This window comes from Ambystoma mexicanum, chromosome 13 (assembly GCF_040938575.1).
Source record: "Ambystoma mexicanum isolate Mex_15411 chromosome 13, UKY_AmexF1_1, whole genome shotgun sequence".
Taxonomy (NCBI): Eukaryota; Metazoa; Chordata; class Amphibia; order Caudata; family Ambystomatidae; genus Ambystoma; species Ambystoma mexicanum.
In genome coordinates, this window is record NC_090938.1 from 445,489,215 (window position 1) to 445,507,923 (window position 18,709).

At 44.6% G+C, this 18,709-nt stretch overlaps 1 protein-coding gene across 1 annotated transcript in view; it reads left to right on the plus strand.

Moving 5' to 3' along the window:
- The window catches only part of LOC138521324 (mucin-13-like), a 757,642-nt gene that overhangs the window by 385,400 nt on the left and 353,533 nt on the right, over nucleotides 1-18,709 (plus strand). Inside the window, exon 6 of the mRNA XM_069634079.1 lies at nucleotides 219-361. Within this exon, the coding sequence (XP_069490180.1) occupies nucleotides 219-361 (143 nt within the window). The remainder of the gene's footprint in view (nucleotides 1-218; nucleotides 362-18,709) is intronic.

Consider the following 18,709-nt stretch of genomic DNA (forward strand, 5'->3'; position numbering starts at 1 on the left):
CCGGCTGACATGGCCTGCTTTTTTTGTATGGGTATCATATTATGTACAAACAGAGCATGTTTTGCAGGAGATGTACAAGCGTGAGAGAATTAACATCAAAACAATTCAGCGCACAGCCTGCAACATATCCAACTTGAACTTGATTTGCGTCATGAATGAAGTTGATCTGGATCTCATTTCTAATGTCCCAGCATATAAGGGCGCTCTCTCTGTTCCAGGAGCGGCAGTGTCGTGGCCGACGTAGAAAACGTTTTCCAACTATCTTCCAATGCGACGAGCCAAGGAATTGAAAGTCTGATGGAGACATTTATCAAAGAGTGCAGCGATTGCGGGCCACTGCGGAACGGAGACACATTTAAGGGTATGTTCAAATACTTTTCATAGATGTCAGCATTAATTGCACCTTTCAACAATGTAGAGTGCACTAGGCACATGGTGGCGTGTTTGTTCATGTGTATATTCTGTGGAGCGGGTCATATTTCATTGGCTTCAACAGTAATTCAAATGTGATGTTTGTTTCATTGTATTGAATTAAGGTCAGTTGAGATCATAAGCAAGAGAACTCCCATTTTCATTTAGTGAATTAAGTTGTACTTTTTTGTTACATAACTTTATTTCCCAAAGGCAGATCTACACAAGGCAGCACAGGGGCTGCTGGTCTGCTATCTTCATTGCATGTTTGATGGGGTAACCTGATTTATTTCCTCTTCACTGGGCACTTCTCTTACCAGGCCTGTTTTTTTTTTTTATCCTGCTGACATAATAGCAACCACTTGGTTAACAGAGCGGGGAGAGGGAGGAGAGTCAAGATAGCTTGTGCTGAAAAGGCATTTGACAAAATAGCTTAGGCAGTGCAGTTGTTAAAAAGCAAGACAATGCTTCTGTCTCTTGCTCTCCCTGCTCTATTAACTGCTCTCTCCACTACTGATGAGAGTAATGCAAATGGCAAGGTACATTCCTTAAGCAATTTCCCTGAGTAGGCCAAACTATGTCAATCATCTCTTATGCAATTTGTTTTGGTGGAAGAATGATTGGCAACAGCCGTTCACAATTTAGATGCGAGTGCTGCCAGCAGAGATATGATAGGTTATTTTTTTTTATTTTTTATTTTATTTGATATAGCTGATTACATCAACTTTTCAAATTTAAAAACAAAACACTAACATTTTCAGATTACTTAAAACCAACAAAAATGACAAATAAAATTAAATAACAAGGAAAGAGAGGATATATTAAACAGATAAGATATAAAAACACATAGTAGATTTTCTACTGAAACATACTAAACTTCATCTCCACGATGATAAAGTATATGCAGTTCAAATCGACTTGCCCTAGATAACATACAGAAGTGGATGTTTTACCACCGGAACTCATCACCAAATTCAATTTATACATTCATTTCAACAGGCAATATGAGCTCCAGATAGTGCACCAGGGCCTTTATCACCGAGTATCTCGTAGTGTTGCATAATATACTCCATATCTGGTTTTCGTCAGTTTCCTCGTACAGATTTAACAAGTTGCTAAAAAACCTAGCTCGTATGACCTTCACGTTTGGACATGATATTATCACATGTTGGAGGGTTTCCTTCTCATTACCCATTTCACAAAACCTACAGAAAATTAGGTCAGGAGAAATGATTTTTCGTCTCACCAAGACTGCCCTTGTAGGTTATTTATAACACACTTTATACCCAGTGGTTTCTAAGCACGGACCCAGGGATCAAACCCGTGCTGCTCCCTGTCATCTTGCTTCCAAGGCGAGCATGTTGTCCCTGAGCTATCCTCCGGAAACAAACTCAGAGACTTAGTTTTAAGCTACTTATTCTACAATCAAAAAATGCAACAATGATATGATATGATATTTTATTTGTATCGCGCTCGTACACAACTGTTTCAGAGCGCGAACAAGTGTTTCAAAGCGCAAAGAAGTGTTTCAGAACAATGCTATAATATATAAGATCAAGCAATTTCTGAATCCATAGCCGTAAAAATCATTCTTGAATATTTATTTGGAGTTTTGAAATTCAAAAGCTCCTATAAACATTTTGCTCAAAAATATTGTGCTCAACATAAATAAAAGCAGAGAGTGAATGATGTGAGAAAAGTGAAGGAAAGGGAAACCCGAAACCCCAATGTGACGTTAATCCAAAAACAAAGCACTTTATACGTAAAATGCACCAGTGTCGTGATGCAGAAATAATAATGAATGCAATTAGCTCTAATGCTTAGTTCAATGTCTATCTAGAGACAACATACAGAGCTTGCGTAATTTGCAGCCCGACTTCTTAAACAGTTTTAAACTAAAAGAAGACGGACTGATCAGTGGTGCATTCTCATTGCTAGACTCTATGTACTCGTATTTCTTCTCACACTTTATTATTTAACATCAATAACTGGCTTGGCGTGAACAAGTAATTCAACTGAATGCTAGTGTAGAAAAACACAAGTGTAATCTCCAAGAACACCAAGAAAAGTTTATTGACATAGTTTTAGGGTATGGTATGGTATTGTTTATTCATAAAGTGCCTACATGCATGCAAGTGTTCCAAAGCGCTCAAGGAGGATGGGAACATGGAGAAAAAACAACAGTCGCACAGAGTCCTCGAAATTCTGAGAGGATAATAGTCTGCGCAGGCAGATTAAGTTCGTAAAATACTTTTAACAGTTTGAGATACAGCAAATAGGCCTGACTGCGATTCTACAGTTTTACCAGTGCAATTAAGGGGTGAAGACAGGGGAGAACAGACAGACAATCCTCGACATGGTGCGTACGGATTGTGAAAGTGCAAGACGGTCACAGGGAGGGGGGGTGTCCAAGTGCACCCGGTCGGTGGAGAGTGGGGTAAGTGCAGAGAGAACGACTCTCTTTGGTGCTTTCATAAGTGAAGTGAGTGTGGGTGGGGTGTAGGGCCCTGAGGCAAGTGCAAAAGAGGACTGGCGGGGGAGCCAGTGACATGTGAGACTCTAAGGTACACCAGGTGGCCGGTCAGGAAGCTGTAAGGAAGAAGAGGGAGAGAGGGAAAGAAAAGAGAGCTAGGTTAGCAGGGTAGAGGAAGAGAGAAGGAAGAGGCGAAGAGGAAGGTCTTGAGGAGTTTCTGGAACTTAATAAAGTCTGGCTCAAGACCAAGGGCAGCTGGCAGGATATTCCAGAGGGAGGCACCAGCTGAGGATAAGGATCTCCTTTCAAATCTCTGCTTGGAGAACAGGCTCACTTGCAGAAGGTTGGAGGTGGATGAGCGGAGGGCTCGTGAGGGACAGTATTTAGGTAGGCAGTGATGCAAGTAGGTCAGTCCCAGGCACCAGAAAGCCTTGTGAACAATACAGAGGGTCTTGTACTTGATCCTTGCAGCCATGGGGAGTCAGTGAAGGGATTTCAGTGCCGGAGAGATGCAGTTCCTGGGCTTGCGGCCAAGGATAAGTCTTGCGGTTCTGTTCTGGATGAGTTGCGGAGGGTGCAGGGAAGAAGAAGTGTATGTGCATGGCGTCTCCAATTAATGTGAATATCCAAACGTTGCAATGTGCCCTCGCCTCGAAGCTGAAGGGTGCTGTGCCTGCTACACATAGACATTTTGGTGATGTCTATCTCCTTGCTTTCATCAGGACGACATGAATGTTAATTGACCCTTCACAGAAAACGTATCATGATGTCATTAGTTGGATGTGTGAGTTGCTTGGATGCCCTGTCACTACTACTAATTGTGAACATATGCTAACCTTATCTGATTGGCCGTGGCACGCCACTGACTAGTCTTCAGGCCGGTAGTTTTATAAGTGATATGTAGATAAATCCTGGTAGATGGGTGTATTGCCACCAATTTTATTCATAAAGCTGTGTGGATGCCTCGCATTTTACTAATGTGATGTCCTAACCATTAACCGGGATGGTGACTACAGGTAATGCTGCATGGTATGTAGCTGACACTGCACGTTTTGCGAAACAGCAAAGATGCAAAAGGGGTAACTGCCATACTTACCCATGGCTGTTTTCTCGGGGCGTATCAAGCAAGGCGCTGCTTCTCCTACTACAAGTCGGCTTTGGGCTCCTCTGCCTGATCATGTGATAAAAAAGGGAACGTCGTCTAGATGTGGAAAAACAACTAGACCACACTGCTCAGTTTGTGAATAGCTGCTAATTTTGCCTTGTGCCAGGCTTGTGTGGATGTCATATCACGGGAACTAATCAACCCATTGAGGACACTGAAAATGTCTCATCTACATGCTGCTGGCAGTACAGTGTAGGGTTTGGAGAGGTCATACCTTATTATGAAAGAGCCTAAAGGTAGGCTGGAAAATGGGGCCAGTATAATTATAATTAGTGAGCACCCTTTAACAGTAGCTGGATAATGCATATTTTAATTAAATGGAAGTTCTTCAAGCAGACTAATGATCTGTGCACGACTCCTATAAATCCACCACAATTCTTTCTGGGACAGTGTGCTTCTAATATTGGTACCAGATCTGACCACATCAACAACCCGCCATGTGATGTCATCAGGAGAGTTTCAGTGTTTGACGAAATGGGTTACCATAGGTGCTTCGTGTTTCCTGCATCTTATTCTGGACCTGTGTTTGATTATTCTTTTGTGCACAGGTTCGGTTATTCTGTCCAATGTATTGTTTACCACATGGGCATTCAACACAATATATTACATTTACCGTCTCGCAATTGGGAACATTTCTTATCGCCCAATTGTTGCCCTACCCCTACACCATGAAGTTTTGCATTTCTTTGTGTATCTACAGACTGTGCACCAGCTGCATGCGTAATTACCCACTATCAAAGGTAAATTCCACAACGTTCTTTTGAGTGTTTGCGTTTGAAATTATGAATGTGTTAGATACTCTTTAAGGTTTTTGAATCTTTTTAAAACCATACGGGGTAGTGGTTCATTGGGCAGAACTAAACGTACCACTGGTCAGAATGCTTTAATCATGCTATGAAATTGAGCAGTACTGGGATAGTTTATAGTCACATACGTCATTCTGTCCTCCATATTATCTTGAATTTTCACTTCCAGTAGTGTCTCACAAGGGACTAAATCTGGCCATCTTGTGTGATTTAGAGATTAGATTCTTACGATAGCCCCTAGCTTTTAATCGATCATCCATCGAGCAAGCATGAAAGTAAAAATCATCCAAATTAGTGCATTTCCATCTAGGTCAGAGATATTGGCCATGGGATACATTTTCTTTCAGCGTGGTGTGATGAAAACTGCTGTAATGCAACAGCGTGTTGCGGTCAGTAGCTTTCTTATACAGGCTGCATTCAATGATGCCATCCTTATTTTGTATGGTCAGATCTCAAGAGTGGATTCTTTTGGGGTCGTGGGCCATCGTGAACTGTTTGTTACTGTTCTGTTGGTTGACCCTTCTTGTGGAAATTGTCTAGTCCCTGAGTGGAGGCGCTCCAGATGAATATTATATCGTTGATATAGTGTCTCCATTTCCAGATGTTATTCCGGAATGCATTGGTGTCAGCACTGTTCTTCAAACCAGGCCAAGAAGATTATTGCCAGGCTGGATGTGAATGCTGCGCCCATGGCTGTGCCACAGATTTGCTGGTAGAATACTCTGTCAAATGTGAAATCATTTTTGATAAGGCTATAGAAGACAAATTCTGCCGCTGACAGTCGTTATTATTGAACTTGTTGGCTCAAAACATTTCTGACACATTGAATGGCATGCTTTTGTGGTATGCTCATGTGAAGAGCTGTGATGTCCCTTGTTACCAGCAATTCATCACTTTGATCGAGTTGTTCTCCCTCAAAACATTGAATCATGGCCCTAGAGTCCCTTACTTATGATTCAGTTAAGACGCCAATGGGCTTCAGAAAGCTGTCAATGAATTTGCAAACTGGCTCCGAGATGGAGCCGCACCCTGACACTATAGGTCTTCGGGTGGTTGTTGTTGATCCTTGTGGATTTTGGGAATTGCATAAAAAATGGGGAGTCCTTCCCTGTGAGTGATTGAAAAATGAAACTCTTTCTGGGTAACCCAGTTCCATTGGAAGCCAAATGATGGCGTCTCAATGACTTCCTGCTTGATATTGGGGGCCAGGTCTTGGTCCAATTGACAGACACAAACTTATTTATATATCTGGTTATGAAGATTTCAAGGCAAAAACAATGTTTGCATAAATGTAGCGGTGGGGGAGCCAGAGCTTGAGCATAGTTAGAGGCAAATGCCTAGCTCGGCTCTAGAGCCCTGTGAAAGAAAAGCCCATCCAGAGCCAAGCATTAAGTCATCACAAGTTACATTACCAGAGTACATTAAAGGGACACTGCCAGCCAGTGACAGTTAAAAGAACTGCATGCACTCATCTACATGCACAGAGTACTTTCTTTATCTCTTGCCAGGAATCGCATGTTGGCACAAAACTAAAGATGTAATGGGAGCATGTGTGATGCCAAACCTACAAATTTCAAACTGTGCAACCAGAATACCTGTCTTCCGCCCTTGACCAGTCCTTGCAAACCTGGGCAAATCTGTATACTTAAGTGAGTCGTCGTTCCTATGGCAACCACAATTGGGATCACTTCTAAGGGATTCTGTTAAATGTGCACTACATAAAAGATAATAAAAATAATGAACATTTATATTGTGCACTCCACAGGCTGAAATATCCCTTAACTTGCTCATTTCTCTGTCACTTATGATCCACGTTTCTATTGTAATGGAAACATGAAATAAATGATGTATACTACACTGATTGGCGGGCAGGTGGGTTTGCCTGGGGCATTTGCCTTTACTGTATAAGGAGCCTGCCAGGACAGTTTATTTTACTCTTTCCCCAGGCTATGGGCAGTTGCATTGGGTTCTCTACATACTACCTAGTTTGTGAAAGAGCTGGTGGGAGGTCACATTGGTCTTGGGCAAGGCGTATGCTTGCCAAGATATGAGGCTTTTCATCTGCCACACAGCCCTGTAGTTTTTGTCCTCAGTCCCCAACTATCCAGGACATGTATGTGGTGATTAGTACAACTCCTTGGGCCTGCTGAACAACTGAGGATAGCTCCCTTAGGCTGTAAGCCCCTTAGAAGCTGTGCACAATAACCAGCTTCAAGTCAGTGTGAAACAATGCCTCTACTCACAGAGGTGAATATAAAGCTATAATCACTCTTTTTGCTTATTGTAAGGTTTTAGATATTTGTCAGGTTTGTTTATATTGTGATTTTTGTATTTTTATGGCATTTTTATAAAACAAATGCCTTACTGTAGGTGCCTAAAACCATACGTTATACAAATGTATATCAGCTAGAGATGAGAAGATATTTAGATATGTGGTTGAGTGTCTTGCATGCAGACTGATATCAATTCCCATTGAACAGAAAGGGTATGATCCTCTACAAATCATTTCATTTCAATGTGCTGCATCCTTCAGAATTGGGCTGACAGGTATAGGTTTCCTGTTATTAGGGCAGGGAGGCTAAACATCTGGTATGGTTTTGCATTGCAGGTGGGTGTTGAGGATGCCAGGATTTGAATATTTGTTGTGAGGGTTGAGTAGATAGGATGACATGGATGGGTTTTGTGTTTGAAGATGGAAAGGCAAACTGCAAGCTATGCATCTTTTGCTGGTTCTAGAGCAAGGTCACGTCTGGTGGGGCAGCTCTAGCTCCGCTCTACCCGTGAATTCTCTTGCTCCCCCGCCTCTACATAATTGTGATAATTAGCATTTCACTTATTGGTACCCGGGCCGTGGGAGCTCAGAACACAGGCTTAATCCTTCAGGAAAGGCTTTCATTCTGAGCATGCTGTTCCCTGCCCTGGTGCTCCTACCATTACCCCTCACTGCCTCAGCCAAACCATACTCCACTTCTTGCCAGCACCACCCAAAATTATTTTTATTTAACATGCCTGACTCCTCTGCTGTGTTCACATCAACGTCGCTGCTTCGGATCGGCCTTTAAAAATTGAAATTGAAATGATGATGAATGATGATAATGGCTATAATGCCTTCAATTGGCAAGCTTACTGGGATGTTAAAGGTCTGCTGCTTTTGCAAAGGTTCAACTATGCTCGGTCCTTCTAACTTTAATGGCAGGTTGTTACCATTCACTTCAGCTCACTACTCAAAGCATTATTGTATATTTAGATAATTTATTGGGAGAGACTCTTCGATATCAGAATCTACATAATCTTTGGGAATATCAAGCATGCTAGTGGGGAACTAATACTTATCAAATCCAACAACAGCATAAGATCTGACTAAAGTCCACCCTCTTAAGCAAATTTGGCAGAAATATCAATTTTTGGTTGATATTTCCAAATGTGAAGACTTTGCTGCTTACCTGACAAAAAGCCATTGTTAGCAAGCTTCATCTGACCATTAACATATTCTGTCTAAATCCAACACATCAAAACAAAATATGAATTCTGGGTTCTTCCAACTCCTTACCCTACAGAGAAAATATGTTAAGACTTTGTAATTTTTTTTTAATCTAAAAAATCTCTCTGGAGAAAACATTTCTTCCTTTTTTTATTTCCTCATGTTCAAATTCATAGATCTGCTTTGAAATGGGTTGAATTCTCTATATTGACTACTGCTGAACTTTCTTTAATTTTCTCACCTTTACGACCAACTGTATGTTCATGTGATTTGACTGGCTCTTCTCTACTGGGGGAGTCTTTCCCTCTGAGGCTAGGGAAGTGAGCGCACTGCACAATACCCTCCCTAGGGTTAGAAGCAAGTGGGACCTCACTGGGAGAGGCATTCCCCCGCTGGAGACAAGGACTCCTGTTTGTATGAGGAACTCCCTAAGCAAAATATCACTAATGTTCCTTCAATAACATCCTGTGATTAAAGGGATGAGGAACAGATCAGAATCTTATTGTCATCCAAATGCACTATTGTTACCTCTGACCCAAAACGTATATGGTACTGAGATGAAGAAAACTACTTGAAGAATACAGAGTGTGAGTCAAACAGAGAAGAAGGGCTTTGAGAGTATGCTAGGGAAGTCCCACAACAGCGTCATAAAACATGGAGGCAGAGACCTTAAGAGAGAGAGAACTCAGGAGTTTCAAATCAGCTGGCCCAGGTATGCTGAGGAAAACTTGGATGCACTGCGTCCGATATTATAGGCAAGCTTAAGTACTGCTTCTAACTCACAACGTGGGAAAAAAGGAGAGACGCAAGAGACTGATGTGAATACACAGTGTACTGAGCCTGAGCAGAAGACAAGTGGTGGTGTGAGCACAAACAAGTCATGAGGAACCTGGAAGTCCTTTAACAACACTGATAGCACGTCCATCGAGGTACCGCATAGAGAACTGACTGAAGGAGGAATGGAGAGACTGTGACACTACCGAACCAATGAGAAGCCAACCTGACAAGTGTAGGAGAGGGTCTGTGGGATGTATTTACCCATGCATCCGAGCCCTACCTCAAAACTGTGCAGTACTGTCATGGAAAACATCATGATGGCCAGAGCTTCCCAGAAAATGCACAGGGAAATGCATGAAGAATAGGCTGCCACTCATTTTGCCGATGTTATGGGCACAGAAGGACACTGCCTAAAAACCCCATTGGACTACCCACACAGTAGCCTGAAACCATTGGGAATGGAAATGCTGATTGCCAAAAGCCACCTAGAATTGTGGGGAATTCATTTCTTAAATCCCAAAAATGGGTGCATTACCAGTACTCACCACTATCCAAAAGCTGGCATTTTAAAACAACACCAGATTTTACTTTTTGTAAAACTGAATAAATGAACCCAAAACATGCCAAAGAAAGACTTACTGAGAGGTGGATCCAATGTAAAGTTATATTCTGAAGTGACTTGAAGGTTTATAACAAGACTGGCTGAGCTGTGGATTTCAGCAGTTTAAGTAAATGTGGACTGAAAGACACTAAAAAAATCTAAATGTTTAAAAGAAATGAGTGACCTATTTCTGAGTGTCACATAGGTTGCAATTGTTTAAATGTCATAGTTTTTAACTTAGAATCAGCATTCTAGCTGCATATGTAAAAACACCGTCTTGACTTAAACTGGGGAACAAAAAGTGACATTTTATCTGAAACCTGGCTTAAGGAACTGAATTCTGCCCACCAGCCACCCCCATCAGGAGTGAAACTTGAGTCACAGCTGTGTTCCCAGGCCTATCTGCCTTTTGCTGGCCACACTAAGGATATGCCATCTCTCTGATAATTGAATTAAGGGGAGCCCCACAGAATACAGGAGCTCTGAAGAAAGCCCTGTCCTGACTCAGGCAAAGGTTTTATTACGGGGGCTGTAAAAGTAGCTTCCTCCTGAAGCAAAGGGGAGGAGCACTGCCTGTGAGAGCAAGCTGGCTTGGCAGAACTGGAAAAACCAGAAATTCAACCTTGTGCTGGGGGAAAACCACACCCCTTTGGGGCCAGAACATAACTCTAAAAAGATGAATAACTCATAGTACGGACTTGTGAAAATTATTTAAATGACACCATAATTCTTGTGATTTTTCTGCCCACATTTTAAGAGGTTTTTAGAACCGGTGGCATGTTCAGGGGGGTTTTAGCGGAAAAGAGGATATTACTCAAAATGTGTGCATGTGAAAAATCTGACACTTCATCAACTAATGTCCATACTTCTTGCGCACATGTGTGTAAATTTGGGGTAATGTCCGGTATTGCAAACCAGTTAAAAAGTGCAAAATATTGCCATTTCTGAATGCAAGCTCCCAGGAAGAGCAGAGTTTGAACAGGGTATACCTCCTGTAATGCATGATGGGTGCATATGATTTTAAAACAACATGTACCTCTGCAAATATGTATTTGGTTCAAATCTAGATTTGTGTGCAAGTTGACAGGAGGAGTGGACTTTCTGCAGGCTGTAAAATGACATCACTCTGACACAACTTAGCTCCCCCAATCAGGGAAGAAATGAAAGCTTGGCCAATGAAAAGTGGAGAGGGGCTGGCTAGTGATGCTGCTCACACACACCCATTTTAAAAACACGTAAAAGCAGAGAGACAGGACAGATAGGGACATTCAAAATCCATTTGCTGCGGGACGCTCTGCTGGGAAAATCCATACTTCACCTCCATCAATCTCTAGAGAAAGCTGTGCAGAAAGATCCAGACTTCAAATCTATCAATATCCAGAACCAGAGGCAGAGAGAGCTGACCCAGATCACTGTGAAGTGCACAGACCAGAGTCCAGTCTAAAACCTGACCAGATCCGTGATGAGGCCCATTTAATTCAAGAATATAGTGTGAGTACCTAGTAGAACTGTGCAGAACCAATCTCTTAGTTAAAATAATATAATCCAATCTATTTAATCTAAGTAGAACTGCCTCCTAACTGTCACTTGTCATTTTCTAGTTGCAAGCTGCACTTGTCTTTTTGAACTTTAAAATTTCAAATCTGAAAAACGACCTTTATTTAATCGCTCATATCTCCGTGACCGTTTGTGCTAGAGACTTGCAGTAACTTTCCTCTGGAAGCTGAGATCCTAGGCTTTCCTAGGACCCTAAAACGATATTGCTAGCACTTGTAGTTCCTCTGTAATCGCGCCCGGCGCATTCGCAAATTTAGCCGCGATTTGACATTTTACCGCGATTTGCAAATTTCTTCACGTGTAAAAATCTGCTGCTGCTTGCCTTTCATTTGCCAGAAATTCGTTTAACCTGCTAATTATCCCTGAATCATTGCTAGTGTGAGCCTGGATTAATATTAACTAGATACCACTCACCATGAACCTCTAGAGGGAATTAAAAGCATTTTAACATATTTTTCCCTTTATTGCCAGCACATATAAAAGCATTTTGCCTGTGTTTTCAACTTCTGTAGTCTAAGTTGCTGGGTGAACTGAATTACGTTTGAATTGCATTTCCGAGAACTGTATGCCTTCCTTCCATTTCCTTGCATTGCATAAAAGGGGGGGGGGTGAATTGTCCAAGAAAGTGATTACATTGTCTTGTGCTGAAATCCTATCAAGTTATTTTCTGTATTGCATTTTCATTCCACATTGTATCCATTTGAAACCATAAAAGTATTGTTGCTATCTTATCCATCCTATAACCACTCATCATTGATTATAAAGAAACCATAGAAGTATTGTTGCTATCTTATCCAGTTCATGTCAACTCCTTAGTGATTATCAAGAAGTGTGCTAGTGCCAGATTCTCCGTTGTTAATCTTTATCATACCAGATTAAGTGTGATATCCAATTATTAATTTATTATAAAGCGTGATATAATATATATTGTTTAAGTTATCAAATAAACCTTTAAACTTGCAAAACAGAACTACTTCTTGGCTCAGTGGGGTCAGGGGGATTCCAAGGGAGGGGTGTTATATAGGGGTAGTCATCCCGAACGCATGAACTGGACATAAAGATATATCCATAAGGGTTTCCATTCCGTATCCCAGCCTAGGCATTGACTTAGCTGTAGTGTTGAATTGAATCCTCTTACAAATTGGGGGCTCGTGCCGGACGTTTGGGTTAGATCTACCATTTGTGCAGATTAATACAGCGTGCCAGCTGACCAGATACACATATCCGGTCGGATCACCACGCTGTGTTACGCTGTAAAGCACTCCTCAAAGGAACGCTCTAAGAAAAAGGTCTGTTTTGCAAAAATAAAATACTAACTCTTGTAAGTCAGGAAGGAAATCAAATTTCCAGAATGACGACACTCGTGGACATGAAAATAGCCAGAGAGCACCTCTTACATAAGCTATTTGTGAGAGGTGAATGGGCCGAACAGGGCCAGGATGCGTGGTTGCAGGCAATCACACAACAGGTCACTGAAACAGGGTCAGATATATATAGAGATCAGGGTCCTCTACATGTGGCCCTGAGTGAACTATACATGGCCCCGAAGGCCAAAGATGAACATGACAAGATTGTTAGGATAGCGGCATACCTGTACCTATATATGGGAGACATGCAGGATAGATGTACTGAAAGCCAAGATCTGGCGAATAAGCGACAGATGGCGTTAGAGAAGGTCCAATCTGACCTGGTCTCTTCTGAGCAGAGGCTGCAGAGGAGCCAGGAGTCAGAAGATGATAGTAGGCAGTACATCATTAAAATAAAAGAGGATATGGACATCCTGCAACAGGAAAAGACAGACCGGGATACCAGAATTCTGGCTTTGCAGCAGGAACGCCAAGACAGTTTGGACTCCCTACTGCAGAGCCAGAAAAAGCTGGAGCAACAGATCAATTTCAACAGGGCATGCACAGAGCAGGTAGCCACCCTGCAAATCCAACTAGACAGAGAGAAAGAGGAGAGCAATAATCTGATCCTGAAAGACCTGGATACCCAGGCAGAGTTTGATCAGGAGCGCCAGAAAGCCGGTGCCTTCCAAAGGCAAAGGGACGACCTGGCGGCACAGATGCAGGCTCTTAGTCAGGAAAGAGACACTTTAGGCCAGGAAGTCTGCCACTTAAAAAAGGAAACTGAAGAAAATCACCTGGCCCTCCAGGGGCTGGGTGATCGAGAAAAAGAAAACCAGAACTTGGTAGAGCACACCAGAAGGGTGGAGGATGCTCTAGCAAGAAAGGAGCAGGCCAATAGGGACACAGCTCAGGAGGTAACCCTCCTGCAGCAAAGACTGGCCCAGTTCTCCAGGACCAACCAGGAAGCACAGAGGGAAAATGAGGCCCTCTGTCAACACAATGATAGGCTCCAACAACAGGTAGCGATGCAGGAGAGACTGATAGAGTCCAGTAAGGCCTTAACTGAGGAACTGAAGGCACAAATGCAGGCTCTTGCATTGCAACAGGGAGCAGGGGCGGATAGAGATGAGGTTCGCTGGGAAAGGGAAACTCCGGAGCATAACCTCAGGAGCCCTAGTACCAGAGGCCCTCATACCTCTCAGTCCCTGGACTCTGCCACCCCCATGTTCCCCGGCGCACATGAGCACCGGGCCACCGGGATGGCAGACTACTATCCAGACAAAAGTATGGGGCTCATAGGCCAGTACCACCCAGGTATGGAGGGGCGGGCATCCGGGTATGGGCACCCAAGCGCAGTGCAATTTAGTGGGGAACCCCAGGAGAGTAGGCCCATTAAGGGCATCCTGAAAACCTCTGCCCAGTTAGGTCAGTGGAGGGGGTACCCATCAAATCCTGGCAGCAAGGAGGAATCTGAAGACTCCTCTGAACTGCGCAGGACACAGGAGACCAGGTCCCCACATTCTGCCAGCCATTCCCAGGCTCGCAGAATCCGGGAAAACCTGGAAGAGCAGACAGGAACCTCTGGGAGCAGTGCCTCTGAGTCAGAGGATGAATGGACAAGGGTTACCCGAACCAAAAAGGCCAATAAGGCAAAAAGGGCCTTGCTTAAGGACCCCTTAAAGCAGATTAAGGCGATCAGGAGCGTCATCACGCCTTACCATAAGAACGCTAAGTATTCTGTTTGGGAGCACTTAGAGTTGTTTGAGCAAATGATGGAGACTTTCCATTTGAAGGACAGCCAAAGCTGTATTCAATATGTAAAGTGGACCTTCTCCCCGGAATACTTCAGTTTCTTTGCGGGGCTGGAGGACCAAAATCATTTAAGATGGTCCACCTATAAGGCGGCCATCTTGAAACATTTTTCCATTCATAGAAATCCTCAAGAGGCTCGCAAGGCAGCCTACAATTTGCAATGTGGGGAGGATCAGGCCCCACAAGAATTTGTGCAAGAACTGAAACGTGCTTTTGCGCAGACCACCAGAAGGGTGCGCACAGACAGTAGAGAATTCATTAAGAAATTTTTTCATGCCTTGCCCAAATACATAATGACCCAGCTCGTGAGGGATTTTCACGAGAAAAGATCTTTAGACTGGGTCATTGAACAGGCTACCTGGATCTATGAGGTGCAGAAACCGGTAGATAGCAAAAGTAATGCCCAGAAAAACCCCAAAGCCAACAGCACCCCTGCTGCTGCCAAGGTGGCAGAGGTAAAGGTCACCCCCGTTTTAGATTTGGAGATGGGGGGGCCTAAAAACCTACCTGCACCTAATAATGCTAGGCCCAGAAGGTCCTCGGGCCAGTCACAGACAGGGAGCCAGGGAGGCAGCCCCAATGGGGTCCCTCGCTCTCCTGACTATGTAAGTCCTCGCTACAAAGGTAACAGTCCAATCCTGGGTTATGTGTGGACTCCCCCAGCCCAAGGGGGGGGATCCAACCGAGCACCGAACCCAGGGAACTTCCCTCCAAACTTCCCACAGGAGGGCAGAAATTTACCAAACCCTGGGCAGAACTTTTTCCCCAGATATCCACCCGACTTTCAGCCCCAAAACCATCCATCCTTCTTTCCCCAATTCCCTGAGCCCAGACCACTGAATCCGGGAGAGGGGAGGCCAAGGGTGGAGGGGTACCCAAATCTTCCCAACCCAGGGTATTACCAGAGGAGGGACAGCTACCCTTCCCGGGATCAGCCCAGGGGAGAAAACAGGGCCCCGTATCAGCCTGAGCGGGTTTCCCAGTTAGAGCGCCAGGTTCAAAACATGGCGCGGGATCTGGGTCACATACTGAGGGCTCAGCAGAACCCTCAGATGGGCGTGCCGGCGCAGAATGCACCCAACTCTGGACCTGGTGCTCCAGAACAATGACGGGGGCAGCACCCCGATAACACACCGGTTCCCAGGGAGGAGGCACAAAGGGAAGGGGGGTGTAAAGCCTTGGAGGAAGCTTCCTTCCTCACTTGTAAACAGCCCCTGGAAACCCAGGAACCGGAAACAAAATCTCTTGCCCCTGAAAGTCTGCCTCCTAAGGAGCAGAGGGGGGGGGTAGGAGAAACAAAAGACCCAAACAGACTCAGTTTGAGGAGGAGGTACAGATCTTCCAATTTGAGGGAGAGGGATCCTCAGAGGATCCTGGGAAAAGGATCTTCTCCTTCAGAGAGGGGGGAACTCCTCCCAAAGAAAAATGGGTCCCTAGGGATGAAAATCCAGACTGGGGAGATGTGGAGACTGAGCTACCGCCGCCCACCATCTCATCCCAGAACCAACAGCAAGAAAATCCCCTGGTTCAAACCCATCCTGGGGACTGCCTCCAAAAAGGGGGGGGCGGCCCAGAACTGGAACCAGGGGAACCCACAATGGCTCTGATCTCCAGTTGCCAACTTTTTCTTTCAGATTCCCAAGGCTCTCCACAGAATTCTGCCCAAATCTCTTCGCTAGCGATGTCCAAAACCAGAAAGTTAGCCCACCAGTTGTCCAAAAATGTGCATTATCTGTGCCCCCTTGAGGAGAAGGAGGGAAGATACTATGCCCCGGTCCGAGTACAGGGGCAGGGTACAATTTTGGCACTGGTGGACACTGGATCTCAAGCTACCCTTCTGTCCAGAAGGGCCTTTGATGAACTGAATGCAGGAAGGGGAGGGAATTACCAAATTCCTCTCACCTCACTTCCTGGACAACTCCAGAACTTTGCCGGGAAGGAAATTCCCGTCGAGGGGACTGCAGACTTGGACATTAAGATCGGGCGACACAAGGTGAAACACCCGGTCATAGTAGTGACTCCAGAGGGCACCCCTTGTTTAATAGGAATGACCTCCTGAGAAGGTTGTCACCCCTAATAGATTGCGTAAACAAGGTCCTCTGGACCCAGACTAGCCGACCAATAAAATTAAAACAGAGTGTCAACCATGTTAGTTTAAACGGCACCTGCCACATGGTTGAACAAAAATCTGACCAAGTAGAATTCCACTTCCAGAACAACCAGATTCCAGACGTGACGGTAATAGCAATAGGACAACAGACTGGTGATGGGGGGTCCTCTCTATTTCTGAAAATCAACCTTCCTTCCAGTCTAAAGTGGTATTCCACGCTGGAAGGAAACACTCTGAAATTCTATACTAATCCACAATCAGAAACTCCCACTCCTATAGTCCAGAAAGATGTGAAATCAGCTCAGAGCCTGGCTGATATTCAGCAAATTGGAGAGCAGCTGTTCATCCCTGTCCAATCAAATGATGGGAAGGACTCTGTTCTCGCTCGAGTGTGCGTGAACAATGGTAAGAGCTTCATCAGCGAAGCCATGTTTCGCCAACTCCCAAAAGATCCAGCCATTCCCACCTTCAAACTGATAGACAAATGGGAAATGGACCTGGAAGCACCCAATTCAAAACATCTCCTGCCAAGCAGGTGTATGCTCAAAATCTCCATTGGCAACAAGAGCATAGTCCATAATTGTTGGGGCGTGCGAGACGTCACTGCCGCCTTTTACTTAGGCAGTGACATTCTCAATCGCTTTACCATTAGTTTGGACCTAATAAACTTCAAAGCTTGGTCCCGATTAGCGGATAATCCCATGGGCTTTGATGATCCAGAAAAAGCATTTAGGTCAGCTCAATTGCTACCTTATGCAGTTGAAATTCAGGTTAAAGAGGAAGTCACCATCCCAGAAAGGACCCGACAATTCTCCCTGGAAGTGAAAGTTAAAAGAGGACAATATTTGCAAAACCCTGATGCTTACATACATCTAAATGCTTCTCTCCAACAGCAAGGGTTGGGGGTAAACCCAACTCCATTAGTCAACATAGAACATGACACCATTCCAATAGAGGTGGATAACAGCGACTTAAAGAGTATTACTCTAGCCGCAGGCACCATTATTGGAATGGCGGTTGATGACCGACATTTCTCCATTGATCTTGGAAATGAACTGTTAGGGCCAATCCCCAAGGACTGCTTTGACAGTGACAGTGACGACAATACAACACCAGACAGGATTTTTACCCGGCATGGGGGGAACTTCCTGGTGTACACTTCTTGCCCTTATGGTAAGGAAGATGTGACTTGTGACTTCAGGAGGGATGAGGTGATTTTCCAGGTCCATGAGGGCTGCCTTTCCCACCTGAAGCCTCCAGTCCAAATCAGCACTCTGACCAGGGACTTCTCCACCCAGCTGGAGGAGGCCGCGGAGATAGCCAAACCAGAAGTCTTTCCAGGCTTCAGGCAGATGGTGGAAGAGAGAGTCAACCTAGCTGATGCCTGTGTGACTCTGGAACAAAAGCAAAAGTTGAAACAAGTTTTCTTGGATTTCCAAGATCTCTTTGCGGTAGACTCATATGACTGTGGTCGCACTGACATCCACACAACAACAATCCCCACGGACCCTGGCATGACTCCAGTGTTTGTGAAGCAATATCGCTTGCCTCTCGCATCCATGGAGTCCCTTACGGAAATAATTAAGAACCTTGAGTCCAGGGGAATAATCCGTCCAGTCCACAGCACCTTCAATAATCCGGTGCTGGGAATATTGAAGCCAAACGGCCAGTGGAGACTCTGCGCTGACCTCAGGGAGCTCAACAAACGGGTCCATACTTCCCGATGGCCTCTGCCCTACATTGACCAAGGGCTGGCCCAGATCCAGGGGTCACAGGTATTCACAGCAATAGACCTGACCAATGGATACTGGACTGTGCCTGTCAGTAGGGAGGACCAATACAAACTGGCTTTTACCTTTGGGGGCCAGCAATACACATGGACCCGGACTCCCTTCGGATACCTCAACTCCGGCAATGAATTCAACATTTTCCTACATAAGGCCATGCCCGACCTGGGTGCGAGGGGTAACCTGGCTTATGTAGATGATGTCCTCATCAAAAGTTCATCTGTGGAGGAACACATAGCGGAGATCCGTTATGTTCTGACACAGTTGAGGGCCGCCGGAGCAAAACTTTCCTTTCAGAAAGCACAGTGGTCTAGAACCTGTGTTAATTTCTTGGGGCATGAGATTACTCCTCAGGGTCTCTGTCCCCAGGAAAAGAAAGT